The 25,925-nt window shown below is 39.8% G+C and overlaps 1 protein-coding gene across 1 annotated transcript; it reads left to right on the top strand.

Annotated features, from left to right (window-relative positions):
• The first annotated feature begins 2,414 nt into the window (after positions 1 to 2,414).
• Positions 2,415 to 5,300, top strand: LOC135639851 (uncharacterized). Its single transcript, XM_065153822.1, has 3 exons — positions 2,415 to 2,676; positions 2,762 to 3,970; positions 4,056 to 5,300. Exons 1-3 carry the CDS (start codon positions 2,545 to 2,547, stop codon positions 4,890 to 4,892), a joined length of 2,178 nt encoding a protein of 725 aa, XP_065009894.1. The 5' UTR covers positions 2,415 to 2,544; the 3' UTR covers positions 4,893 to 5,300.
• The last annotated feature ends 20,625 nt before the right edge of the window (positions 5,301 to 25,925 follow it).

Raw genomic sequence — 25,925 nt, 5'->3', positions numbered from 1 at the left:
GTGGAGTCTATTAAAGACTTGTAAAAGGAAGGATCAAAGGAACTTCTTATAGAACTGATCCTTGAACATGATTCAGCTGCTAAGAGTGCATATGATTTCCTTTGAAATTGTGCTCTATTCAGCTAAGTCTTCCATGGAATGATGCCATATGTATTATCTGAGAGTGAAGCCTAAATTTGTGGCAGTCCGTGAATTAGTATCAGAGGGAGACAAACTGAAGAAAATGCTGTCTTGATCATTAGTGTGTCTACTTGGAAGCGTCCGTTCTTGGGCACAGAGTGGTCCTCGTTATCTTTAGTGCTTTGTATATCTATCATGTTGAATGAAGCCTCTTAAAGTTAGTATGATACGAAACTACTTAGAAATGTGACCTTATCTTGGACATCAAACATGTCTAATCCGATTTAACCACTCGGTGGAATTGAATTCAATATGAAAAGTAACTAGAAGCTAACAAAAGATATGTTTAGGCTCTCAGAGAACTCTAAAATTTGCATGCAAAATCACATACATGTTGGATACTAATTAAGTTTATCTGTCTAGGTTTTCCAACTATAATTCTATCTTCCTTGTTCCTGCGTTTATTTGGATGTAAATTTCTGAGCTTTTAATGTTGGAATCCACTGACAGGTTTAAGATGAATGCCTTGCCTGAGTCCCTCTGCCTGTGTAAGTCTGAAACAACATCCAGAAAACAAATCTGTTTTCAGATGGCTGAGATGTGGGCTCAAAACTGAAAATTTGTTCTTGACCTCCTCAACCTGTGACCTGATCTTTGGATGGCACCCTCTTTGGGACCAAAGACAGGTGCATTGTTTTCATATGGGGGGAGCAGCTGCATGTGCCCAGTCCTGTCGTTGTACCAATAGGACTGGCCACCCTCTTCATCCAATTAATGAATCCAGGAATCTGATTAAAGTTACTCAAATCCATTATGATCAGATAATAATTGCCACTGTGACTGCTATCAAACAGACGGCATTTGGAGAGGGAGTGCAACTAAAGACGTTGTAGCAGAGAAATAATTTGTGTCCTATGGGTGGGTCAGCGAAGGTCCCTTGGGATCATTGCAATCACAAGGAGGCCTGAGGCGCTGGTACTCTGTGTCACAGGGAGAAGATAAGGATATGATAACAGGAGGATGGTCTGTATGTGTTCTGTCACAAGAGAGGATATGATATAAATACGAAGGATTGGATGGAAGTAAGAGGTGCGGCGGCCACGCGAGTCACAGGACTCGGCGGTGGCTGTACAGGCAAGCTGCTTCGGTTGTGCATGTGCATGCTCACGAGTTCGGTGACCGGGAACCATCATTAATAGTCACAGCAATAATACTATTTTATAATATTTTTATTAAGTTTTTTCTCTGAAGATAAAGCCTCTTAATTTTCTGCATGACATATATTTCAAAACAATCAATTGCTTAGTTTCTGAAATTTTGGTATAAAAAAAATCATTCTAAATTAAAGTTAATGAATGCTTATGGGTGAAAGGCAATGGGATTTATTACACTGCCATACAAATTTTATATCATGCTGTTGTGGTGTTAGAAAAGTTTATATGAGAATAAAGTAACCTCTCCAATTTCTTTAATGTACTTGATAACTATCACTATGGTTTGGTCAATTGGTTAGCCATATCTTTTATACTCCCTCCATTCCCCATCCCCTTATTCTACACGTCCCTATAGTCCATGGAAAACGCTATCTCTTTGTTTGACCGACAGTCTAACAATCTCACATGAAAACATATGTCTCTTTTTGTTTCTTTTTTCCGAGCGAATAATTGACGACTGTTCTTTTTCTATCCTTTCCTACGTGTGATCGAACGTGTCGTAAGTTGATTGACAGACAGTCGAGTCTATGTTTAAGTCCAAATCACACACGATCGTGCTTCCGTGGAGGTACCAATCTGGCGTACCCGAGTGGCGTAATTATAACAAGTAGAGCAGGGAGACTGACGTGTTTACGGTCGTACATCTATCGTGATGAATAGGAACGCACGGCTCTTGCAGGACCAGTTTCCACTGGGATTGCAGCAGTCCGAGTTTTTTCACTGCCATTTAGTCCTTCTCGTCCCGGCCAACAGTGACGTCCCTTTCCCGGTCAAACCCTCCTTCCCCTGTTCTACTGCAGCTATCTCCTCTCTTCGTATCTCTATCGCTCTTTCACGTGTGTGCGCGCGTGCGAAGCACAAGACCGCGCAAGCAGGCATTTCGCCTTTGCTCGCTCACGCTCCAAACGCCGGGTTGTCTCAGCCAAGTCACCGTTCTCTGAAGACCGTCTGACGATTGGCTTTTGGGGCCAATTTCAACGAACGTTGGTTGTCGACTGAATAGTCTACGTAATAGAAAAGCTGGTCCCTGAGTCGGTTCGTACATGGGAACCTCAGCTAGCATTTAGTATCCGGCTACGCTTTGAAAGCTGCAGTGAGGAGAGAGTCGGGACGGGGAGGCCTCGCGAGAGCAGGCAAAAAAATATACAGGTTTGCGAGTGACACGCACCATAGGAGCCGCGAAGCATCATCGTCGGAGGGAGGGTAGGTGATGACGTCGTGCGGCGGCCGGGGTCTGGCCGATAGGAGTCAATTGGAACGGCAGATGGGATGCATGACCGGGTTGCTCCACCTCTTCGACCGCCACCAGGTCCTCGCCCGGAAGCGCCTTCCTCCGCCACCGGTTCGAGTCTCTCAAAAACACGCGGATTTTGTGTGCCTTTCTGGTGTTCGTTTGAGGATTTTGTAATGGTGCATTGTGGTTTCAGGCCGCCGGATCGAGCTCGTCGTCGGAGAGGCCGCATGCTTCCTCGGCGGCGATGCTTGTGAAGGAGACGCATTCTCTCGCGGTGAACGAGGTCAAGGATGGGGTGAGGCCCTTGTCGAAGCGCAGCCGCGCCATGGTCGTCGCCAAGGGCAAGCTCCGCCCGCGGGAAATCCGGGCAGCGGTTCCAGTTGCCTCCTCTTCCGATGGTTCCGACGCCTCTGAGGCGGTGGACGAAAGCGAGAGGCTACGCCGTTCCCCGAGCGTTGTGGCGCGGCTAATGGGGCTCGACGCACTACCGGACGAGTCGGACCGTGCAGAACTACGCCGATCTACGTCGGAGTCTCGCGTTCCCGGGGACCCAGCGTACGTCCGGTTCCTCGACGGAAGTTCATTCTCCAAATCCTCGCCGGTGGAGGCCGCCCCTGTCTCCGCCAACGAGTTCATCAGAATGACCAATCTTGGCCAATTAAACGTCCCCGTTGCCGAGAAAACCAAATCGCCGGCTAGGACACCGTTCCTTCCCCCTCTCCAGAGGAAGAGCTTCTTCGACGCTGGGGACTTCTACCCGGAGCCGAAGAGGTGGGGATTGCTCCCCATTGAGTTCGGGAAACAGCGCCTGACACGTGGGATGGACGAGGCGGCGAGGGATTTGGATACGCTGAAGCAGATCCTGGAGGCGCTTCAGCTCAAGGGGCTTCTCCACTCCGACCCGTTGTATCGCCATATCAACGGCCGCCGCGGCCACTTACTCAACCACCACTACGACTCGCCGATCGTCGTCATCGAACCTGCTCCCAAGCCACCTCGGAGGCCATCCAGCGAACCCCGGTCGCCACTGCCACCACCTGGACCCGCCGCCATTCGCGGGAACCCGGCAGTAGCGGCGGCCAACCCTCCCGTTCGGCGGAATCGGAAGTCCGATCAGGGCCCTAACGGAAACAATGAGCAGAAGAACCGGGGTCCGAGCTCGCCTACGAAGCAGAGGTCCTCGAATGCGCCGGAATCCGGCAAGAGTCGGCCGCCACGTAGGCGGATCTCTGCTCTGAATCCTTCGAAAACTCTTCCGAACCAAGTTGGGCAGAGTCCGATTAACGGGCGACCGCCACCCAATCGGCGGACAAAGCAAGAAGTCACTACCAAACAGAGGATAGGCTCGCGGGCGGAGGTGGATACCGCGGGTTCGATCGCTAATTCTCCATTGGGCTTCGAGGTATTACATCGATTTCTTTGTCAGGTTCCGATGTCATCAAATTTTCGTGCTTTTTACACGGAACGGACTCTGGGTGATTGTGCAGAGGTCGTGGGCGGCGGACTACGGGGCAGGACGGCAGCTGTTGGAGCGGTGCGACCGGTTGCTGCACAGCATCGCGGCGTTCACGGCGGAGGATCAGGTCGCCACCGGAGCGGTGCAGGTTGTAGCCGCAGCGGAGCAGCAGCCAAGTCCTGTATCGGTCCTCAACTCGCCAATCCTTGGCGAGGAGACCTCCCCGCGCTCTCCGGTCTCCAAGCGTTCCATCGATTTCAAAGAAGATCGACCAGCCGAGTGCAACGAGGACGCCGTTGCATCGGACGGAGGAGACGGTCCGGAGGCGCAGGAGGAGGAAGAGGTAGTTATCTATGACGACGACGACGACTATGCGTACGTGGTGGAGATCCTCCGCCTCACCCGCAGCCACGGCGACACGACCGACGTGTACGCCTTCGTCGAGAAGCCCCGCGGGGTCAGCTCGGACGCCTCCAAGTCCCTGCGCCTTCGCCGTCGCCTCGTATTCGATGCCGTAGTGGAGATCCTCGACCGGAAACGCGGCGTGTCGCCCCCGCCCTGGGAGTCATTCGTGCGCCCGGGATTCCTGTCGGTGGCGGCACCCAACAGCGCCGCCATGCTGCTGACGGAGGTGTGGTCGGAGCTGCGGCAAGCACGGGAGCAGGCATCGGCCGCCGACCTTTCCGACGTCACGAGCTGGGCAGTGCGCAGGGACCTGGCCGCGGAAAACCTCGAGTGCTGGGCCAGGCCCGCCGCGGAGGTGGCCGACGCCGTCATCCAAATCGAACGCCAGATATTCAAGGACCTCGTCTCCGGCGCCATCAGCGACCTCGCCGACGCGAAGCCCCGCCACAAGGCGGTGTTCTAAATCAACGCCGTCGGATGACGGACAAACAGCCGTGAAATGGGGGTGTGGTGGCCGGCGGAGCGACGGATCCTGATGGCAATGTGGGCCGTGGTGACGTGACGGGCGGGAGAATGATTTGGGGAACAAGGCACGTGACACGCGATTGAACCCACGCCGACTGGCTTGGAAGTTCATGGGATTCGGCGGGCAGTACGACCACCGGCAGCCTCATGATGGAGCAGAATGGACGATCATCATCGTCATTTACGTCTTCTCATGATGGAGAGTCATGCAGCAGAGTGTCAGATGTGTCTTTTGCTGCTTCGAATGCGCATGTGTGTTGTTCTCGGAGACTCAACGACGTGATATGAGAATATGATTTCAATGTAATGACAATGCACATTATTCCTCAAAAGTGATTTCTAGGAATGCTGTGGCACTGTCTAATTGGAGAGACAATATTTAAAAGCCTAATTCTTTATTGCTAAGGGGAAGTTGTTGCCATATGCTACTTTTTTACGTTAGACTTTATTGGTGCTGAAATATATTTAGAAATCTTCACATAGGTAGTTTTATCTTGGACATACACCCATACGAATCGAAAAATTATGGTCTTTCATGTTTGTTTTCTAACCGTACTTTCCAATGTTATCCAAATATTATTGTTTTCGGTGGTAATAATATTATCCAAATAGTAGTGACCGACAAATAAAATGTGATTCAAAGCGACAAAAACAAATAGCTTGCTCGATGCCTCCCAGGTGATAAGGTATGGGTAACTCAATGTTGATGCATCACGATATGATTGAGAATACAATTGAATCATCTATGAAGTGTCATCAAATTATAATATTATCGTAGCATTTGATCATGAAGCATCGATAATGTAGTTGAATCGGCCATGAAGTATCTCCCAATAATGATGTGATCATACCTAGGCATGAAACATTATTTGACGATGATATTATTAAATTAGTCATAAAGCATCCCTAGATTACGATGTAATCGAATTGGATTATGAAGCATCACTCAATGTTAACACGTTTGAATCAAACATCAAGCATCTTAGATTATGATGCGATCGTATTTGGCATAAATTATCATTTGATAATGACATGATTGCATCAGTAATAAAACATCCCTAAATTATAATGCTATTGAATCTCACCACAATGCATCAGCCGCCGATGATATAACTGAACCCACTAATGAGGCATCCTTTATAGCGATCTAAAGGATCGCATCATAATCTAAAGTCATGATGGTCACACATACAAAATATGACGTGATCGAATAACCTAGTAAATGAAACATCACTTATTGATCCTATGCATGTTGAAACCTGATGAGGAGGGGTAAAGTGATATTGGAATTTAGATAGGTATATAACATTTGACACATTGAACGAATAGTCATCATATAGCGATACTAATTTGTTCTAGCATGGAGGCCTATTTAGCTTTGGACGATTCATAGGTGGGCCCTAACATTAGTATAAGTCATTGCACCATAATTGCAATGTGTGAGGATTTGATAAAAGTCTTGTTGCTCAATAATGATCATCAAATTCACATAATCTTTCTAAGAGTTAATCTAACAATTTTCTACACTCTATAAAAAGCCTCCCAAATGGAATACTCCTCGATCTATTTGAACCCTCATTAACTTAAGTATCGAAGGGAGATTTGTTAAGAGCACCAATGATCGAATGTTTTCGAGGACTCCCCCACTCACCTCTTCTTCTAACACAGACTTGTGACAAGTTTGAGTGTCTGAGTCTAAGTTGGATCTGAGCCCTTGTCGAATAATTGGAATCCAAATCTTTAAATTTGCTATGTTTGTTTTTTATTTTGGATCTTGTTCTTTAGTTTACAGATAAAAAAAAATATGATTCAAATTAATATGGATCCCTCCTTTGTTCTCCGACAATGTTTCGGTTTTGTTAAAATTGAATCACGGAGAATCTTATTATCAATTATGAAGAAGGAAGAAAAACAAAAGGAAACAATAATTACGACACATTAGCCATAAGTAACTTGACCTAAGACTAGAGTAGGATTAGAAATGGGCTGTTCAGGCCACGCAGCCAGCAATCTTGACCCAGATCTGACCAGGCCAGCCATTACATCAGGCATAATTTGCTGATAGGGTGGGTACATCAAGTCTAATTGGTAGCCTTTCTTGCAGTATGACCTCCTCCTACAGTAGTGATGTATTTAGTCACAATAGTTCATATAAAAGTAGGATGTTAACTTCCCAGATTAGACCATATGCTAATGTTCAAGATGACATTATTAGATTCAAGTCTTGCCATTCATGACTACCTAACCATCGATTTCAAGAATTGGTAGTCGTAGTGAAAAGATGAGTGCATGGAGAATATTAGATAAAGAATGAAACCAGAAGTCTGAGAGGAACCTTGAAATGTGGATAACTTAACCAGAAGTCTATAAATTCAGATTATCTGAGTAAACTAATAAAAATTTATTATCTGATTATTTAGGTGACATGGTAACCATATGCAAAAATATGTCAATATATAGCTCATATTAACATATACACAAAGGGATGAATTAACTTTATATATATATATATATATATATATATATATATATATATATATATATATATATATGAGATTTGGATATAGACTGAATCTGAATGGACATTTATTTAAATTAAACTCTTACTGTACATGTTAAAGAATATAATCGGTTATGTTCAAGTTCTTGGACCTATTTAATGGTATGAATCAATCATAACATGAACTAAAGTGATCCCAATGTGACAAATTTAGTTGATCTAGATGAAATATGCAAGTAAATGCATCCGATGATTGGATTATATTATGATTTATATTAAAATAATAAAATAATAAAAGAAAGAATCTAGAAGTACATAATCGTTATTCCTATAAATCGAGATTTCCACCCCCAAGATTCAGCTGATATTATCAGCTCGGTATGATTGTAGAGTGACTTGACTAACCTCTTTTAACTAATTTATTAATAAAATAAAATAATAAAATATATTTAAATACGAGAAAAAATTTATATTGATATCTGAATTAAATATATTAAGGTGGTTTAATAATCTATTTATCGAGCCGCCATTTATCCAAGTGACATGACATTTCATACGTAATCGATCACCAAAAAAATTGAAGTTTTAAAAAATAAATCCTACTATTTTAAGGATAAGTGCAAGTGAGATTTTTTACATTATGTGCAAAGTGATTTATGGGCAATGTGACACTGTTTTATTAGACAAACAAAACTAACAAGCATAATCTTCAATTGATACTCCCAACTCTCTTTACTTTCATTTTTAGATAAGAATTTTTGTTTCTTTAATTTTATGTTGAATTTTGCTTGCACCTAAATATCTTCCTCATGCTCTTTAGACAAAGTTTGTTTCTTTTTATGTGTTTTCTTGAACTTTCTTTTTAATTTCTTTATATTTATTTTATGGATATTTTTTTTTTAATTATTGTTTTGAATTTTTTCAACAAGTGTCCCATTTTTAGAATTCACTAATAGTAGTATCTTTTTTTATCGAATACCCGGAATACCTCTAGTCACCTACTCCTTTTCTCTTGTTATAGACACTTCTCGAGAAAAATCTAAAAAAAGAATTTTTTTTCAAAAAATATGCTCATATTTTATTATATATGATTATTTTAGTTGGAGTTTAAATTTCACTAGGGTCACATCATTTACCACATGGCAACCATCTTTGTTCTCCATCCTCCTTGATTTGTATTTTTCTTGTGTTACAAGTTGTTAGGCTCACTATATATGGCACCAAACAAACTCATTCCTATTGAATCTCCATGCCTTCAAGGATGATTTATTATTGTTATTATTATTACTATAGATTTGATTTGTCAGTTTAATTAGATTATGAAGCTATTTATGTTGTACCCTACTGTGGAATCCAAGATTGTGCTACACAAATAAGAGGAACTTAAAGCTGCACATATAGAATCTCTTTGATCTATGAGCAAGGAATTTGATTCTTTACTAAAGATCGGAAGTATTTATAGGCATACTCATTTTTATTATAAAAAAATTTAGAACAAACACATAGGTGACAGATGCCCTTTCAATTCAAGTGTTGATGATCCTCTTTCCAATCTGCCTAAGTGGTATTAGAAAAAAGGTTATGCAACAACAATATCAGCAATAAAGTCATATGTCTCAATTAGAAAAAAAATATTTTATTCTTGGGTTCTTATAAAAATATTCTTTTAGAAAAAGATAATATAAAATAAATAATTTCTAGAATTGATAAATCTAATGCTAAAGGAATTTACTTAGTTCTTAAACATAGAAAGGCATTTTATTCTTAGGTTTTCAACTGCAAGGAAAGTAACATTTATAAACTATTGATAAGTTTGGCCATGAAACTCTAATTATTAATAGAACAATACTATCTAACATTGTGATTTAAGAACCCTCAAACTCACTAATTGTCATAATCTCATTTATGATAATATTATAACAACATAATATTACAGAAGATTCTATCACTCCCATTAACTTAAATGGTAGTGGGTCGATCCGATGAATCTCCGAGATGCGTCTCAAAATATTTATTGGTATATAGTTCATTAAGTTGATGTAATGCTTTCTCACCCACACTTGTTTGATCATTATCCACACTACTATTATGTCACTTGTCAAAGAGTCAAATAACTGTCAAAATCTCTTTATCATATGTCACCCTAAGGTTCTGAGTAAACATGTCTTCTCCTTCATCGATGGATGGTAGTGGCTCCTAGGCCATAACATCCTTCTCAAGGTCAAACCATAGCAAATAAGGAGTACGATCCCAATATATGACATATCTTATGGACAAAGTATCATGTTATCCATTCAAATGAAATATATTTTCGATAATCAGCTTATGCTCAGAGATTGTCTATGATCCTATGGAAGATGAGTAAATCTAAAACGAGAATTCTTGGAAGCCTTCTTGTTTTTCTTGTATGAGGTTTACTAGTTTGTAACAAGCAAGAGTGGTCATTAAGGGGTCAAAAGCCAATCTAGTACATCGAGAATAACTAATTTCAGGGTTGGAATGACCCTTTTTTGTCACCATATTCTAGATATAGTAGATTTCTCGATCAATATCAAGATCAGTTTGTAGCATTACCAAGAGGACATAATCGACTAGAGCAAGAATATAATTGTGTCATCGGAAAGGATGAGAAAGAATGAGTGAGGCATACTAATGCTAAGCTAGGGATGTCAATAGGGAAGAAGGTGATAGATACTGTGTGGCTGCTTGTACACATAACTAAAGGTGATGAGTGACCCACGATGCAACTGCCCTTATGCAAATACCTTGTTGTTGGAGATGAGGTTGTACCACTTCCTACAAAGGAACTTGAATCGGGAAAGAATCTTCTCGGGTAGTCATGGGAGGATTTCATAGTAGATGATATCTTTATGAATCTTTTTCATTAAAGGCTCATAATCTATCGTGTTCTTTTATCTATTGAGTATAATTTACAACAAAAATTACAGTAAATATAAATTTTTAAAAAATATTATCAAGTATCCAAAACAATAAGATTGAAGCAATAGTAAAAAAAATGCAAATTTTATAGGAGAGAAAAGATGAGAGAGACAGTGCACGAAGAGGCATTGTGATGCCAATTGATACAAAAACTTCACCACCACATACCTTTATGTAGGGTTTTGTTAATTTTTGTGGAGTGATAGTTCTATTAAAACTTGACAATGGTTAGACTTGAATATTTGGTAAGACTGGATTAGGAATTATAATTGATTTTCTTATAATTAATTATAATAACTTATGTGATTTTCAATTTCATTTAGGTTAAATAAAGTAACATACATGTTATAGATAGAAAGTGTTAGCGCTACTAAGAAGAGATAATTGACAAAGGTATGAATCTCAACATTAATTATCATCTACAAGGGTTGAACAAAATGAGTTAGGAAGGAAGGTGATATCATGTGGGTGTATATACACAAAGCCAGAGGAGATGGGTCGATAATAATGAGATTACTCACATGTGAATACACAAACGTGGAAAATGAGATTGGGTCTTGTAGGGTAAGGAGGAAGGTGATGTTATGTGGGTGTGTATACATCAAGATAGAGGAGATGGGTCAACCATATTGCTACTACCCATGTGTCAATACACAATCATGGAAAATTAGGTGGTGTCATTTCCTATAGATGGACTTGAACCTAGATTGAGTCTTGCAGGATAAAGAGGAAGGTGATGCTATGTGGGTGCATGTAAATGAAGCTAGAGGAGATGGGTCAACCATGATAAGATTGCTTATGTGAATACATAATTGTGGGAAATGAAATGGTGCCACTTCGTGCAGATGGACTTCAATATAGATTGGGTCTTACAGGAAGGCTAGGGAGGATCTCATAATGGAGGATTTCTTTGAGATTTTTGCTACCATAGCATTATAATCAATCATGTTTCTCTATCTATATATCAAGTATGATTTACAATAAAAAATTGAAGTAATTGCTAGAACTAAGAAAAGCATGATCAAACACTGAAGCAATAAGCAAGATATAATATAAAAAAAGCATAAATCTTATTGGAGAGAAATGACTTGGCTTGGTGCAAGCTTAACATGGAAGCAATTTGATCCAACTCAAGGTGTCGAGGAGTCAAATCAGAGGAAAACTATCGATGTGCAGCTGAAGCTCCAAGGTGGAGCTACTAACCTCCCGGAGTGATGTCGAGGTGCCCTTGATGTGGTAGATCTATTGCAACAATTAGTGATGCGGTAGATCTAACATATCATTTTTTGTCCTTTTGTTTGATACTATGTTAATGTCGATGTCCGTACAGAGTAAAGTGGCTTTCGGAGGAGATTGCTAGTCATAAGTACCCTATAACCTAATCACGTAAGTGATGATACGTAATCTTGATCATAGGTTACTCGAGAGGGACATCGAGATAACCGGACAAACTAGTGTATTGTGTACCTGTCCATATAATGGATGTAGCTAGTCTCATAGCTGCTCGTGTGAGGATATTAGGGATACAATACAGGTGCTCATTAGAGATTGAGTTCACTGATTGATTCGCTTACAGAGTGTTGGATGGTTGATGATACCTTATTGTTAGATAACGATTTCATGGTCTCAATGGTATATCTGATCCTTAGACTTGAGACACCAAAAATATCCTGTATGAGTACTCCACTCTTTGACACTATACTTATAGGTCTGAAGGTTCCAGATCTAGCATAACCAGTCATCGAGAGTGGTAGCCAACCTTACGAAGACTATTGAGTGTCGATAGAGAATCATCCGCTCTCAGTGTCATGAGAGAAATATTTCATGTGTTTTTGCTCAGATAAATCCCTGATCATGGTTATTCGGATTGAAAGAGAAAGAGTTCTCCAGAAGAATCCGATTAGAGTGAGGCTCAAGTATAAACCGTATGGGTCCGATAGCACCATGCCCGGTATACGATCTTTGGGATATTAAATAGTTGAGAGACTATAGATATACGACAACTAAGGACAGATAGATCCAATAGATTAGATTCCCCTGTATCATCTGGGGACTACGACGTAGTGGCCTAGTACATCCGCAGTCGATGAGTCGATTTGATTATTATGGAGATAATAATTCACTGAGCTAGAAGGAATTCTGACAGGTATGACTTACGGCTAGCTCGGTATTGGGCCTAGAGGGTCACACACATATGATAAGCATTGCGATGAGTAGATGTTCGAATATAAGATATTCGTCAAAGCTCATATCTTATTGAATATCCAATAAACCCTTGAATTATTATTGGATCATATGGATGAGATCCAATAAGAGCCAATAAGAGATTATTGGATAAAGATCCACTAATCTAAGAGGCTTGGGTAGTTGGATGGAGATCCAATACCCAATAAGGTAGGATCCATTAAGGTTAAGTTGACATGGGGCCTCTATAAGTAGGAGGGAACCAATGGTTCATTGGCTATAGCCTCTTTGGGTTACCATCTCCTATTCTCTTACCATTCTTCTCCTCAGATAGCAGACATGAAGATTTGAGAAGCATTGTCACAGCCCTACTATGTGAATCACTACTAGAAAGGAGGACACTTAACCTCCTTCACCCTCTCCTATATATCTACAAGGATTTAGGGATATAAGATCTCCCTAGGTAACACAATCTTCATATATGCAGTTTTTGGTTTTATGATTTTTGTGCACCAATCTTCATACGATGACGAACACATCTTTGGGAAATTGGAGATTTTGTTTTTCTATTCTTCCGCTACACATGTGATGTTGCCCCCTAGATTTCCTAATAGTAGTATCAAAGTTAGGTTGTTCGTGCGATAGATTGGTTTTGAACTGCGTATGTTATGTTTTAGGAAGGCTTTTGTTATCAAAATCATTAACGCAAAAGGTGAGAGAGAGGGCAGCAACTGTTGCTGCCCTCGCAGGTTGGCCAATGGCTGCTTGCAGCCTTTGGCCGAGGCCTGGCAACCTGCGTGCAGGTGGCCAATAGCTTGCAGCCTGCAGGCTAGCAACTGTACGAATGACCTACTTGCAAGGGTGGGCAACACCCACAGCAATGCCTGCGGGTGTTGTGCCCATGTGTAGAGGCATTGTGGGGCAACGACGCCTGCGGGCGCTGCACCCACAAGAAGAGTCGCCAACTATGGCAATGGTGCCCGCAAGGGCACCCACCTACAAGGGTGGCACTGCCTGTGGGCGGGGCGACACCCCCTTCCCCCGTAGTCATGGCCGCCGCCGGCAAGGTGGCGGCGACCACAATGCAACAAGCGCATGGAAGGGATTTAGGGTTTTTGGCAAAAGATAGTTTTGCCCTTCAAAATTTTAAAAATCCTAAATTCCATCTTTTTATCTAAATTATCAAAATACCCCCTGGAATTCAAAAAAATTCCTGCATGTCCTGAATTTAAAAAATATTAATTAATTAAAAAAATTAATTGATTATTATTATTATTATTATTATTATTATTATTATTATTATTATCTAGTAGTCTTACATGATGATATGTACATGTGATGTATGTGTTGAATCTCAAATTTTGATGATGAAATCAATTAGTAAATTATTTAATCTAATCTATGTGTTGAGATAAGTGTGCAAGATTAACTACGATAGTAGTAAGGCGTAAAGCAAATGATGGGCCAGAGTCGAAGACTCGGATGATAAATTGGGAGCTCGTCGAGAGTTCATCGTGAGATCACCGGAAGCACGCTGGAAGACTCGCCGAAAGCTCATTGGGAGATCGCCGGAAGCATGCCGGAAGACTAGCCGAGAGTTGGTCGGGAGTTTGCTGGAAGACTCGTCGAGAAGTTCGTCGGAGGATCGCCGAGTGAAAGAATCGACGTACCAGACCAAGCTTGCCTTAATCGTAGTTAGAATGATAATTAGAATTTGATTTTGGAGGTAATCCCATCAACTCTGTTAGGGGCCAACTGGGCTCGGAGCTAGGATGGTTTGGGCCGAATACAAGTCCCAACCTGGTTACTGGACTCTGACCAACGGTGGCATCACTTGGAAGACCCAGTCTCCTAGGTGGTCTGGGCGGTGGTACCGCCAACAATTATTGCTGATAGTGGTGGCACCGCCCCAGTCAAGCGATGGTACCGCTAGAGGGGGGGGTGAATTAGTGCAGCGGATTAAAACTTCGATTTTAATAAAATCTTTCGTACGTTAAGAACGAAACTTGAGAAATTTAATTTGAAGGTGTATTCTTAAAGTTGCGCAGCAAGAGTAATAAGGAACTAAAGCAGTAAGAAGATTTGCAGTAATGTAAATGACAATAATAAAAAGCAAACCAGAGATTATGCCGATTTTTAGAGTGGTTCGGTCAAATGACCTACTCCACTTGCGAGGCCCCTCTTCGATGAGGCTCCCACCTTCCACTAGCAAGTCTCTTGAAATGGAAGGGTAAACACCCCTCTTACAACTCTTTACAAGCAGTTCACTCTCTTACAAATTTTTAGCAAGAATGAAGGAGGTGAACACTAGCAAATTGAAAACAAGACAAGCTAACACTTTTCTAAGGCCTTTCTCTCAAACACTTGCTGCTCCAAAAAGTTGTTCTCTCAGCTGAGATTTGAGGGGTATTTATAGGCCTCAAGAGGATTCAAATTTGGGCTTCAAAATTTGAATTCTCTTTGGGTTCCCGCTGTTGGAGGTGCCACCGCCCAGCCAAGCGGTGCCACCGCCCAGCGCTCGGGTGCTGGGCGGTGCCACCGCCTACAGTGTTTTCAGCCCAACTACAGTGTTTTCAGCCACTAGTTGGGCTTCAATCTTGGCTCTCTAGTTCGCTGGTTTAGCTTAATTTTTAGCCTAAACCAACTCTGACTTTGGGCCCAGTTGGCCCCTAACCAGGATATAGGATTATCTCTTAATCCTAATCCTAATTACAAGTGGACTACATAACCAAAACACATCCTAAGCAAATTTTCAACCGCGAACGTCGAGTCTTGTTCCGGCGAGCTTTCCGACGAACTTCTTCCGACGGACTCCCTGCAAGCTCCCAATCTTTGTGATGAATTTTAACGAGTAGCCGAGCCTTCTCGGTGATCTCCGCGAGCCTCCGACGATTTCTTCGGCGAACTTCCGACACGTTCCCGATTTCTTCTCGGATGGTTCTGGCAGCATCTCCGATGATTCTTCGGTCTCTTAAACGTCCATCGAGCTTGACTCCGGTATCCTTGCTTTATGTTTTCTGGTTATCGTAGTTAATCCTGCACACACAAGCAAACACTCTACTCCGATCTAGACAATTATTATTACGCAAATTGACATTCTGTTGCCCGACACGTCATTGGTTGACGCTTCGTCCGATTCTTCGGTGCATCATCCTCTCTTGCGGCTTGTTGCCCAATCGACGGTTGACCTCCGCAACCCCGATATCCTTGGCGCAATTTCGCTCTCCTTGGCCCGATGCCCGACGCCCGAAGCCTTCTGCCATCCAATATCCTGACGTGATCTCCTCCGACGCAACGTCAATTCCTCCTGCGTTAATTGTCTAATCCTGATCGAGTAGACCTGTATCACTCAAAATGTAGTCAAACATTTAAACACAATCAATTAGTTTCATCATCAAAATCCGAGATTCAACAATCTCCCCCTTTTTGATGATGACAACTAATTGATGACTAACGGAGTTAACCTTAACTCCCCGGAGTTTAACTAAACTCCCCCTATCAATATGCCATTGATAGAACACTTGGATTATCCCAAATCCAAGTAACATTCATCACATGTTATGAAAAACATTTAAACTATCATGCAAATATATAAAATATTTAATTCAATGCATGAAGTCATCAATATACTTCTCCCCCTATGTCATCAACAAAAAGGAGAAGTAGCTCTAGCTATTTTAAAAGATATGCAAGTTTTTGCAACATAAAGCTAGATTTTCATCACAACATATAAGCACAAAAGTATAGCAAGATTCTTAAGTTCAATCATGGCAATTCAATACTTGCTTCTTGTGCACGATTGCACTTTGCTTTTCTTTGCAATATGCATGATAGTATTTCTTTGTAATATTCAAAATAGCAAATTGTACATCATGCTAGCTAGCATATTAAAGATGTTCAAGACAGTAAGTTTTTCTTCTCTTTTGAGAAGTGTTATTTTTGCTTCCTTTACAAAGTGCAAGCTAGCAAAGTATTTGAAAAAGTGAGCAAGTTTTGTAACATACAAGCTAGTAAAAATTTCAAAAGCAAATACAAGATAGCTTTCTTGTTGAAGTGTGTAAGCTATCGATTCTTACTTCCTATTGCAATGTGCAGGTTGCAAGTCTTGCTTCTTGAGATGGGCAAGATAATGATGTTCAAGAAGACAACTTTTGCTTCTTGAAATAAGCAAGTTAGCAATCTTTGCTACTTAAGATAGGCAAGCAAGCAATCAAGTTTTTTGCATATTCTTGACTTGTGCAAGCAAGCTATCTCCCCCTTTGTCATTGTCAAAAAGAAGGGAAGACCCATTACATCAATTATGACAAAGGTAAGTATCAATCTTAATTGTGCATCATCATATTTTCAAATTAGAATATGCACATTTTCAAAAACCTTATATTCATTCATGCATGATATTGAATAAATCGATCAACATTATAAGGATATCATACATGATACTAAAATTTTTAACTATTTGTCAACATTTTGATCATGATACCAAATATTCATCATTTAGAGTATTCATGATACAAAACATTAAATCAATATTTATAATACATCATTTTAGCGACAACTCATAGTATTTTAAATCATGATTTACATCATATGTAATACATCACATCATAATTAGAAAGCACAAGTATTGCATATATCATTGCAAATCATAAATGTTTCATATCATGATGGTATCAATTTGTCAAATTATATCCTACCAAAAACTTATCCCCATTTGTATTTCATGCATAATTTCACTTCATCACATTAGGAGTATCAAGAGGAATTAATTGGGTGATGAGATTAATATTTCACGAATACATGGAATTGTATAAAAAATCATATCATAAGTGTTTCATACATTCATATCATCACATGAAGGAATATAAACAAAAATTAGTGATGAGATCTTTTATCATGAATACAATAAAATTCATATAGCATATCATGGTTTATTAGAATTAGTCTTCCTTTTGGTGAATAGCAAAAAGAGTGGTAGGAGAGCAAGATCTCAATTCATGCATATCAAATATTCAATCATCAAAATCATGAACCATCTAGAAAATTCTCCTCTTTAAATATTCAAAGAGAGAATCATGATGAACATTCTTGGTTTACATAAAGTTTCAATACATAATTGTCAAGATTATGAATACTAAAAGATTATGAAACATTTCGACAAATCTCCTTTTAAATAGAAAAGAAAATGTTGATTCATAAAGGATTTCATGTTATGAATTTCAAGAGATCAAGATCATGATTTCAATAAAAAATTATTCAAATTTAAATCATCAAAATCATTATCAAAATCCAAGAGATTCACAAAAATGATACAAATGGATTCATCAAAATCAATAAGATTGAGCAAAATAATTTTCAAGAATGTTATCCTCTTTTCGATTATTTCAAAACATATGATTTTGTTTCATTTATACCAAATAAAAACATTTATCATGTTTAAAACCGAAAGAGTAAGATTTATTACAACAAAAATCAATAAGGTACTTTCATTATGGTAAAAATCAATGATCCATAAATCGTAAAAGATTCATCATCCATAATTTCGAAATTTATTAAGCATGATCATTAAGCATAACACTAAAACATGGTTTCAAAATGTTTAATATTTTCATGCATATCAAATATTTTCAAATTCGAACATGCAAAATTTCAAAACTATATCTTCCATTTTTCATACATAACTCAATCATCATTATGAGCATATTATACATGATATTCAAGTCATAAATTATCAAGATGTCAAGTAGAGTAGGTTAATTTGAATGTATCATTTTTAGTGAATACCAAGAAGAATCACATCATGAAAGAATTTTGATTCATGGAAAAATTTCATGTATCGAATATCGAGAAATCAAGATGAAAATATATATGTAAAAATATTACAAGTTGTATTCAAGAGAAAAATCATCATTTGTTTTCAACTCATTCAATTTTGTCAAATCAATATCATGATTTTGATATAACTCATTTCTAATTCAAATCATCAAACCAAAATCATTTTCAAGGGATTCATATAAATCAACAAGATAGAGAAAAATAATTTTCAAGAACAACGCTTTTCTCTTTTTAGTTATTTAAATTCATGTCATTTATGCTAGATAAAAATGTGCATCAACATTTAGGATCGAAAAATGAATTTTATCATAAAAACCGTCAAGACCAATAAATCATAAAAATCATCATGTATAACTTTACCATCTCATGCATAAAATCATCAAATCATAGCATCAAAACTTTCAATGGTTTCATTACAACATCAAGTAAGGTTTTATTAAACATAATTTTGAATGATTCTTATAGATATTTAAAATTTCTTTAGTTTTACTTTATATGATTGACTTTATATTAGCATGCTTCAAATTTTTGTTCTTATGTCAAAACTATACATCATGTTTGAAAACCAAAGATAAGGTTAAAAAAAAAATCATCAAGCCTTCCATTCAAAAGTCATGCATCGTCATTGAAAATCAATATGGAAATCGTCAAAATACAAATTCTTGCTTCTCAAGCACATATATAAGATTAATCTTACTAGGTGTATAAGCATTAGATTTATATTTAACATTTTACTGCATTAACATAACACATGCAATTTTCAAGAAAATTAATCCTAAACTAAATTAAAAATAACTCAAGAAAGTATTATGTAATATCGAAATAAATTAGTGGGATTTTGATTACCTCATTGTTGAAAGAGGGTGAGGCATAGTTTGCCACCTCGCCTTTCTTGATTTTCTCCTCGTCTTCGGAAGAGCTCAATTCATCCCAACTTTTGTTCTTCTTGCGTTCAAAGCAAGTAGTTCCATTCATTTTGCTTTTTAATTTTTGTTTCATTTGTAGTTTAAGTTCACCATCACTTGAACTTATGCTCGAGTGGTCTTCATGTGTTCTATGTCCCAAATCCTTCCTATCATTTGGAAGGTTGTTCTCGAGTTTCTTTTTTGTCACATTGTTCATTTCGTAGGTCATTAGAGACCCAATAAGTTCTTCGAGAGGGAATGTTTTAAGGTCCTTGGCCTCTTGAATGGCCGTAACTTTTGGATCCCAACTTTTTGGAAGGGATCTTAAGATTTTAGTGACTAGTTCAAAATTAGAAAAACTTTTACCAAGAGCTTTGAGTCCATTGATGACATCCGTGAACCGGGTGTACATGTCTCCGATGGACTCACTTGGTTTCATCCGGAAAAATTCGTAAGAATGCACAAGAATATTGATTTTGGACTCTTTCACTCGGCTAGTGCCTTCATGAGTGACCTCTAGAGTTCTCCAAATATCAAAAGCCGAGTCACACATCGAAACACGATTAAATTCATTTTTGTCAAGTGCACAATATAAGGCATTCATAGCCTTTGCATTTAGAGAAAACATCTTCTTCTCCAAATCATTCCAATGGTTCATTGGGAGAGAAGACATTTCAAATCCATTTTCGACTATGTGCCATAAATTCAAATCCAAAGAAAGTAAGAAAACTCTCATTCGAGTTTTCCAATAAGTGTAGTCCGTCCCATTGAAAAAGGGAGGACAAATGAGAGAGTGACCCTCTTGAAAGCCGTAAAGAGCCATTTTTATTTGGGTGTTAAACCAAGATAGAAAAACGTGGCTCTGATACCAATTGTTAGGATCGGAGCGGCACTAAGAGGGGGGGGGTGAATTAGTGCAGCGGATTAAAACTTCGATTTTAATAAAATCTTTCGTACGTTAAGAACGAAGCTTGAGAAATTTAATTTGAAGGTGTATTCTTAAAGTTGCGCAGCAAGAGTAATAAGGAACTAAAGCAGTAAGAAGATTTGCAGTAATGTAAATGACAATAATAAAAAGCAAACCAGAGATTACGCCGATTTTTAGAGTGGTTCGGTCAAATGACCTACTCCACTTGCGAGGCCCCTCTTCGATGAGGCTCCCACCTTCCACTAGCAAGTCTCTTGAAATGGAAGGGTAAACACCCCTCTTACAACTCTTTACAAGCAGTTCACTCTCTTACAAATTTTTAGCAAGAATGAAGGAGGTGAACACTAGCAAATTGAAAACAAGACAAGCTAACACTTTTCTAAGGCCTTTCTCTCAAACACTTGCTGCTCCAAAAAGTTGTTCTCTCAGCTGAGATTTGAGGGGTATTTATAGGCCTCAAGAGGATTCAAATTTGGGCTTCAAAATTTGAATTCTCTTTGGGTTCCCGCTGTTGGAGGTGCCACCGCCCAGCCAAGCGGTGCCACCGCCCAGCGCTCGGGTGCTGGGCGGTGCCACCGCCTACAGTGTTTTCAGCCCAACTACAGTGTTTTCAGCCACTAGTTGGGCTTCAATCTTGGCTCTCTAGTTCGCTAGTTTAGCTTAATTTTTAGCCTAAACCAACTCTGACTTTGGGCCCAGTTGGCCCCTAACCAGGATATAGGATTATCTCTTAATCCTAATCCTAATTACAAGTGGACTACATAACCAAAACACATCCTAAGCAAATTTTCAACCGCGAACGTCGAGTCTTGTTCCGGCGAGCTTTCCGACGAACTTCTTCCGACGGACTCCCTGCAAGCTCCCAATCTTTGTGATGACTTTTAACGAGTAGCCGAGCCTTCTCGGTGATCTCCGCGAGCCTCTGACGATTTCTTCGGCGAACTTCCGACACGTTCCCGATTTCTTCTCGGATGGTTCCGGCAGCATCTCCGATGATTCTTCGGTCTCTTAAACGTCCATCGAGCTCGACTCCGGTATCCTTGCTTTATGTTTTCTGGTTATCGTAGTTAATCCTGCACACACAAGCAAACACTCTACTCCGATCTAGACAATTATTATTACGCAAATTGACATTCTGTTGCCCGACACGTCATTGGTTGGCGCTTCGTCCGATTCTTCGGTGCATCATCCTCTCTTGCGGCTTGTTGCCCAATCAGCGGTTGACCTCCGCAACCCCGATATCCTTGGCGCAATTTCGCTCTCCTTGGCCCGATGCCCGACGCCCGAAGCCTTCTGCCATCCAATATCCTGACGTGATCTCCTCCGACGCAACGTCAATTCCTCCTGCGTTAATTGTCTAATCCTGATCGAGTAGACCTGTATCACTCAAAATGTAGTCAAACATTTAAACACAATCAATTAGTTTCATCATCAAAATCCGAGATTCAACAGGTTTGGGCCGAATACAAGTCCCAACCTGGTTACTGGACTCTGACCAACGGTGGCATCACTTGGAAGATCCAGTCTCCTAGGTGGTCTGGGCGGTGGTACCGCCAACAATTATTGCTGATAGTGGTGGCACCGCCCCAGTCAAGCGATGGTACCGCTAGAGCTCAGTTTTTGAGTTTTGTCAAGCGGTCGTACTGCCCAGACTGAGTGGTAGTACCACCCAGTGTCAGGCTGTAGGCAGTAGTACCGCCAGTACCCCGAAAAACTGAGATAAGACACTTTTTGGTTCCATTTTTAAAGTCATTGGAGGCTATAAATACCCCACCCTTTTCTGCATGAAAGGGCACCGAAAGTGTGATTATAATCTTGAATCTTTGGGGTGTAAAAGTGCTAGAGTTTTTCTCCTCCCTCTCTTTGTTTTGTGACTATTCAAGAAAGAGGAGTAAGGCTTGTAAGGGTTCTATCCTAAACCCGAGAAAAGGAGAAAGAGCTATAAAAGGTGATTGATCTTCACCTATTGAAGGAAGGTCTTTAGTGAACTTCGGTGACCTTGACGGAGGAGGAATCCGAAAGTGGATGTAGGTCACATTGATCGAACCATTCTAAATTCTGGTTTGCATTTCATTTTGAGCAATTTACTTCAAACTGCAAATCATTTCATATCAAATTGCTTCTCCTCCTTATCTTGCTTTCACTACGCTTACGCTCTCTTACATTTCAAGTTGCTATCTTTCTAAATCGATTTCCATCAACCATATGAATTGTTTTACGAAATCGAAGAATTTTTCGCTACACTAATTCACCCCCCCGCCCCCCTCTTAGTGCCGCTCTTGATCCTAAGAGTATGATATGTAGACGGATGATCATGGACCGTGTGATGTGTATACTTATGATTATTATTATTATTATTAGGGCCTACGAGCTTTTATTTTATTTCTCATTTATTATCAAGTCTGCGTGCCTATGATTAAGTTGTAATCACATGATGAGGTGCAACGGGAGCGTAGAAGCGATAGCGAGACCCACGATGCCGAGACGGACGATTACGATGCATTAGATGCGTTGAGATGCCGACATTACTGACGAGGATGAGATGGATGATCACAAGGCATGGAGATGCACTACTGCACGCATAAATCTTGATGTGAGTGATTAGGCCCAGTAGCTCGGGCCTGATCATATTAGGCTATGGTCCATGATCATCTGGTGTGATTGCTCATGTGATGTGTGATTACTTATACACCTATTAGATATGTATGTATATTTACATGCGATGTAGATATATATATATATATATATATATATATATATATATATTAAATATGTATGTATGTGACATGTCATATTAGGAGACCAAATTAAAATCTCCTCTCTCAATAATATTAAGTCGGTAAACATAAGACAATTAGATTGACCCATGTGGCCTTCCATCGTTATAGGTAGGGACCAATTCTCGATATAGGTTGAGTTGGTCGGGTCTCTCGAGGCTCACCTATATCACGATTCATTATCTTGCCTGTGATATAGAGATGTCACCGGTGACCAGAGGATATGGTATGCTTGGTTGAGTCCCTCGAGGGTATATCATCAAATTAGACTTATCTTATAATGATAGTGTTGACTTAATCCAACATCATGATTGGTTGAGTCCCTTGATACCATGGTGGTTTGGAGGCCAAACAGGATGGGAATCATAAAGAGTTATGATCGATAAGAGTTGCTTACCTTTTGGGCTTAGTATGATTGGTCGAGTCCCTTGAGGTTATACTAAGACGTTGATTAGATCTCGATCCCCACTAAAAGTCTGCCAGAGACTTTTATTTTATGAGTTAAGGGTGTCGTGTAACTCGCTAGTAAAATAGTGGGAGTATAATAAGATAGAAGTTCATGTCTTGATTGTTTATTTTTTATAAAATCTGCATGTTATTTATTTCTATTGCATCTTTATTTATAGAAAAATATCGCTTTCAAATCTTTTACATAGCATACTTGATGTCAACCACTTCATTAGTCTGAATTATACGGATTGGCTCCGCAACTTGAGAATTGTTCTCACGACGGAAAAAATCATGTACGCCCTGATACAGTGATACCTACGCTCGAGGAAGGGGCAAGGGAGAATGAGATCACTCGCTAAATAAAGAACATAGATGACTCCGCTCTTGCTCAGTGTTACATGTTGGGCTTCATGACTCCTGAGTTGCAGAGAAAGCATAAAAAGATGGATGTCATATTCATTCTCCTACATATTCATAAACTATTTGAGGAACAGGAAAGGACTCAACGATATAAGATATCCAAGAGCATCTTTTGTACTAGGATGACTGAGGGGACACCAGTTCAGAACCATGTCATAAAGATGATTAAGTAGATAGAGACATTCACAGGTCTAGGAATGATCCTAGAGGATAACCTATATGTGGATCTTGTGCTTCAGTCCCTACCAGATTTCTTTTCACATTTCATAATAAATTTTAATATGAACAAGTTTAAGGTGACTCTCCTTGAGCTCCTCAATATGTTGAAGGAGGCAGAGAGCACTATCAACAAAGAGAAGCCAGTTCTCTATATTGGTAAGACTAGAAAGAAAAGGAAAGCAGAAAAATTCCTTAAGAAGGGCAAGGGCAAGGACAGTCCGGGTAAAGCAAAGGTTGCTAAGAAAGACCCGGCAAAGAATAAAGATCAGTGCTTCCACTACGGCAAAGACGGGCACTGGAAGAGGAACTTCAAAGAGTACCTTACAGAGAGGGCGAAACAAAAGCTTGGAGAAGCTTTAGGTATATTCATGATCAGTCTTCATTTGTTAGACTTTTATGATAACACATGGGTATTGAATACTAATAATGCTTATCACATCTATAATTTGTTATAGATTTTGGCAAAGCCTAAGAGATTAGCAAGAGGAACACTGCATAATGGTTTGTTTATACTAGACATTACTTCACATATCATGAATATAAGTGTATCCAAGAGGAAACGAAATGATGTGAATAGTGCATACCTATGACATTGTAGGCTAGGTCACATCCATGAGTAAATGATTCAAAAATTACTAAATGATGGATATCTAGATCTATTCGACTATGAGTCATATATAACTTACGAGTCTTACCTTCATAGAAAACTGACCAACACTCCTTTTACTGGAATTGGAGAGAGGGCCACTGAACTGTTGGAACTCATACATAGTGATGTATGTGGACCCATGTCAACTCATGCTATAAGTGGTTACTCATACTTTATTACTTTTACTAATGATTTCTCAAGGTATGAATATGTGTACTTGATGAAGTACAAGTCCGAGGCCTTTAAGAAATTTAGAAAGTATAAGAATGAAGTGGAGAACCAAACTGGAAAGAGTATCAAGACTCTTTAATCAGATCGAGGAGGTGAGTACCTAAGTATAGAGTTCACCCAATTCTTCAAGGACCATGAGATTTTATCCCAATAGACACCTCCTTATACATTTCAACTCAATGGTATATCTAAAATGAGGAATCGTATACTATTTGACATGATGTGGTCCATGATGAGTTTCACTGACCTACCCATCTCATTTTGGGGATTCGCCCTAGAGACCATAACTTGCCTTCCGAATAGAGTTCCAACTAAATCGGTAGTATTTACACCATATGAGATATGAAAATAGAAGAAGCTCGATCTTAAGGTTGTTAAGATTTGGCGCTGCCCTGCCCACGTTAAAAGATAAAACCCCGATAAGTTGGAATCAAGGACGGAGCGGTATAAGTTTGTGGGATACCCCAAGGAAACTTATGGGTATTATTTCTATCACCCCGATGACCAAAAGGTCTTTGTAGTTAAGATAGAGGTATGCCTTGAGAAGAAACATATTCTTCGCGGAGATAATGTAAGCATGATAGAGTTGAACGAGGTTAGAGAACCTAGCTCAAGCACCACTCCACAACCCGAGTTTGTTCAGGTACATAGCACACAAGTTCTTACTTTAGGTAGATTCGACAAAGTATCCCATCCTCCTATGAGATATGTGGGACATATTAGAAGAGATGATGTTGAGGATATTAATCCTCAAACCTACAATGAGGTTATTATGAGTATAAACTCCGGAAAGTAGTAAGAAGCCATGAATTATAAGATGAATTTCATGTACTCCAATAATATTTGAAACTTAATTGAAGCACCCGAGGGTATTGTACCCATCGATTGCAAGTGGATCTTCAAGAAGAAGATCGGAGTAGATGAAAAAGTAGAGAC

Source organism: Musa acuminata, chromosome BXJ3-6 (genome assembly GCF_036884655.1).
Source record: "Musa acuminata AAA Group cultivar baxijiao chromosome BXJ3-6, Cavendish_Baxijiao_AAA, whole genome shotgun sequence".
Lineage (NCBI taxonomy): Eukaryota > Viridiplantae > Streptophyta > Magnoliopsida > Zingiberales > Musaceae > Musa > Musa acuminata.
The sequence above is the reverse complement of the archived record's forward strand: the minus strand, read 5'-3'. Positions and strand labels throughout refer to the sequence as shown.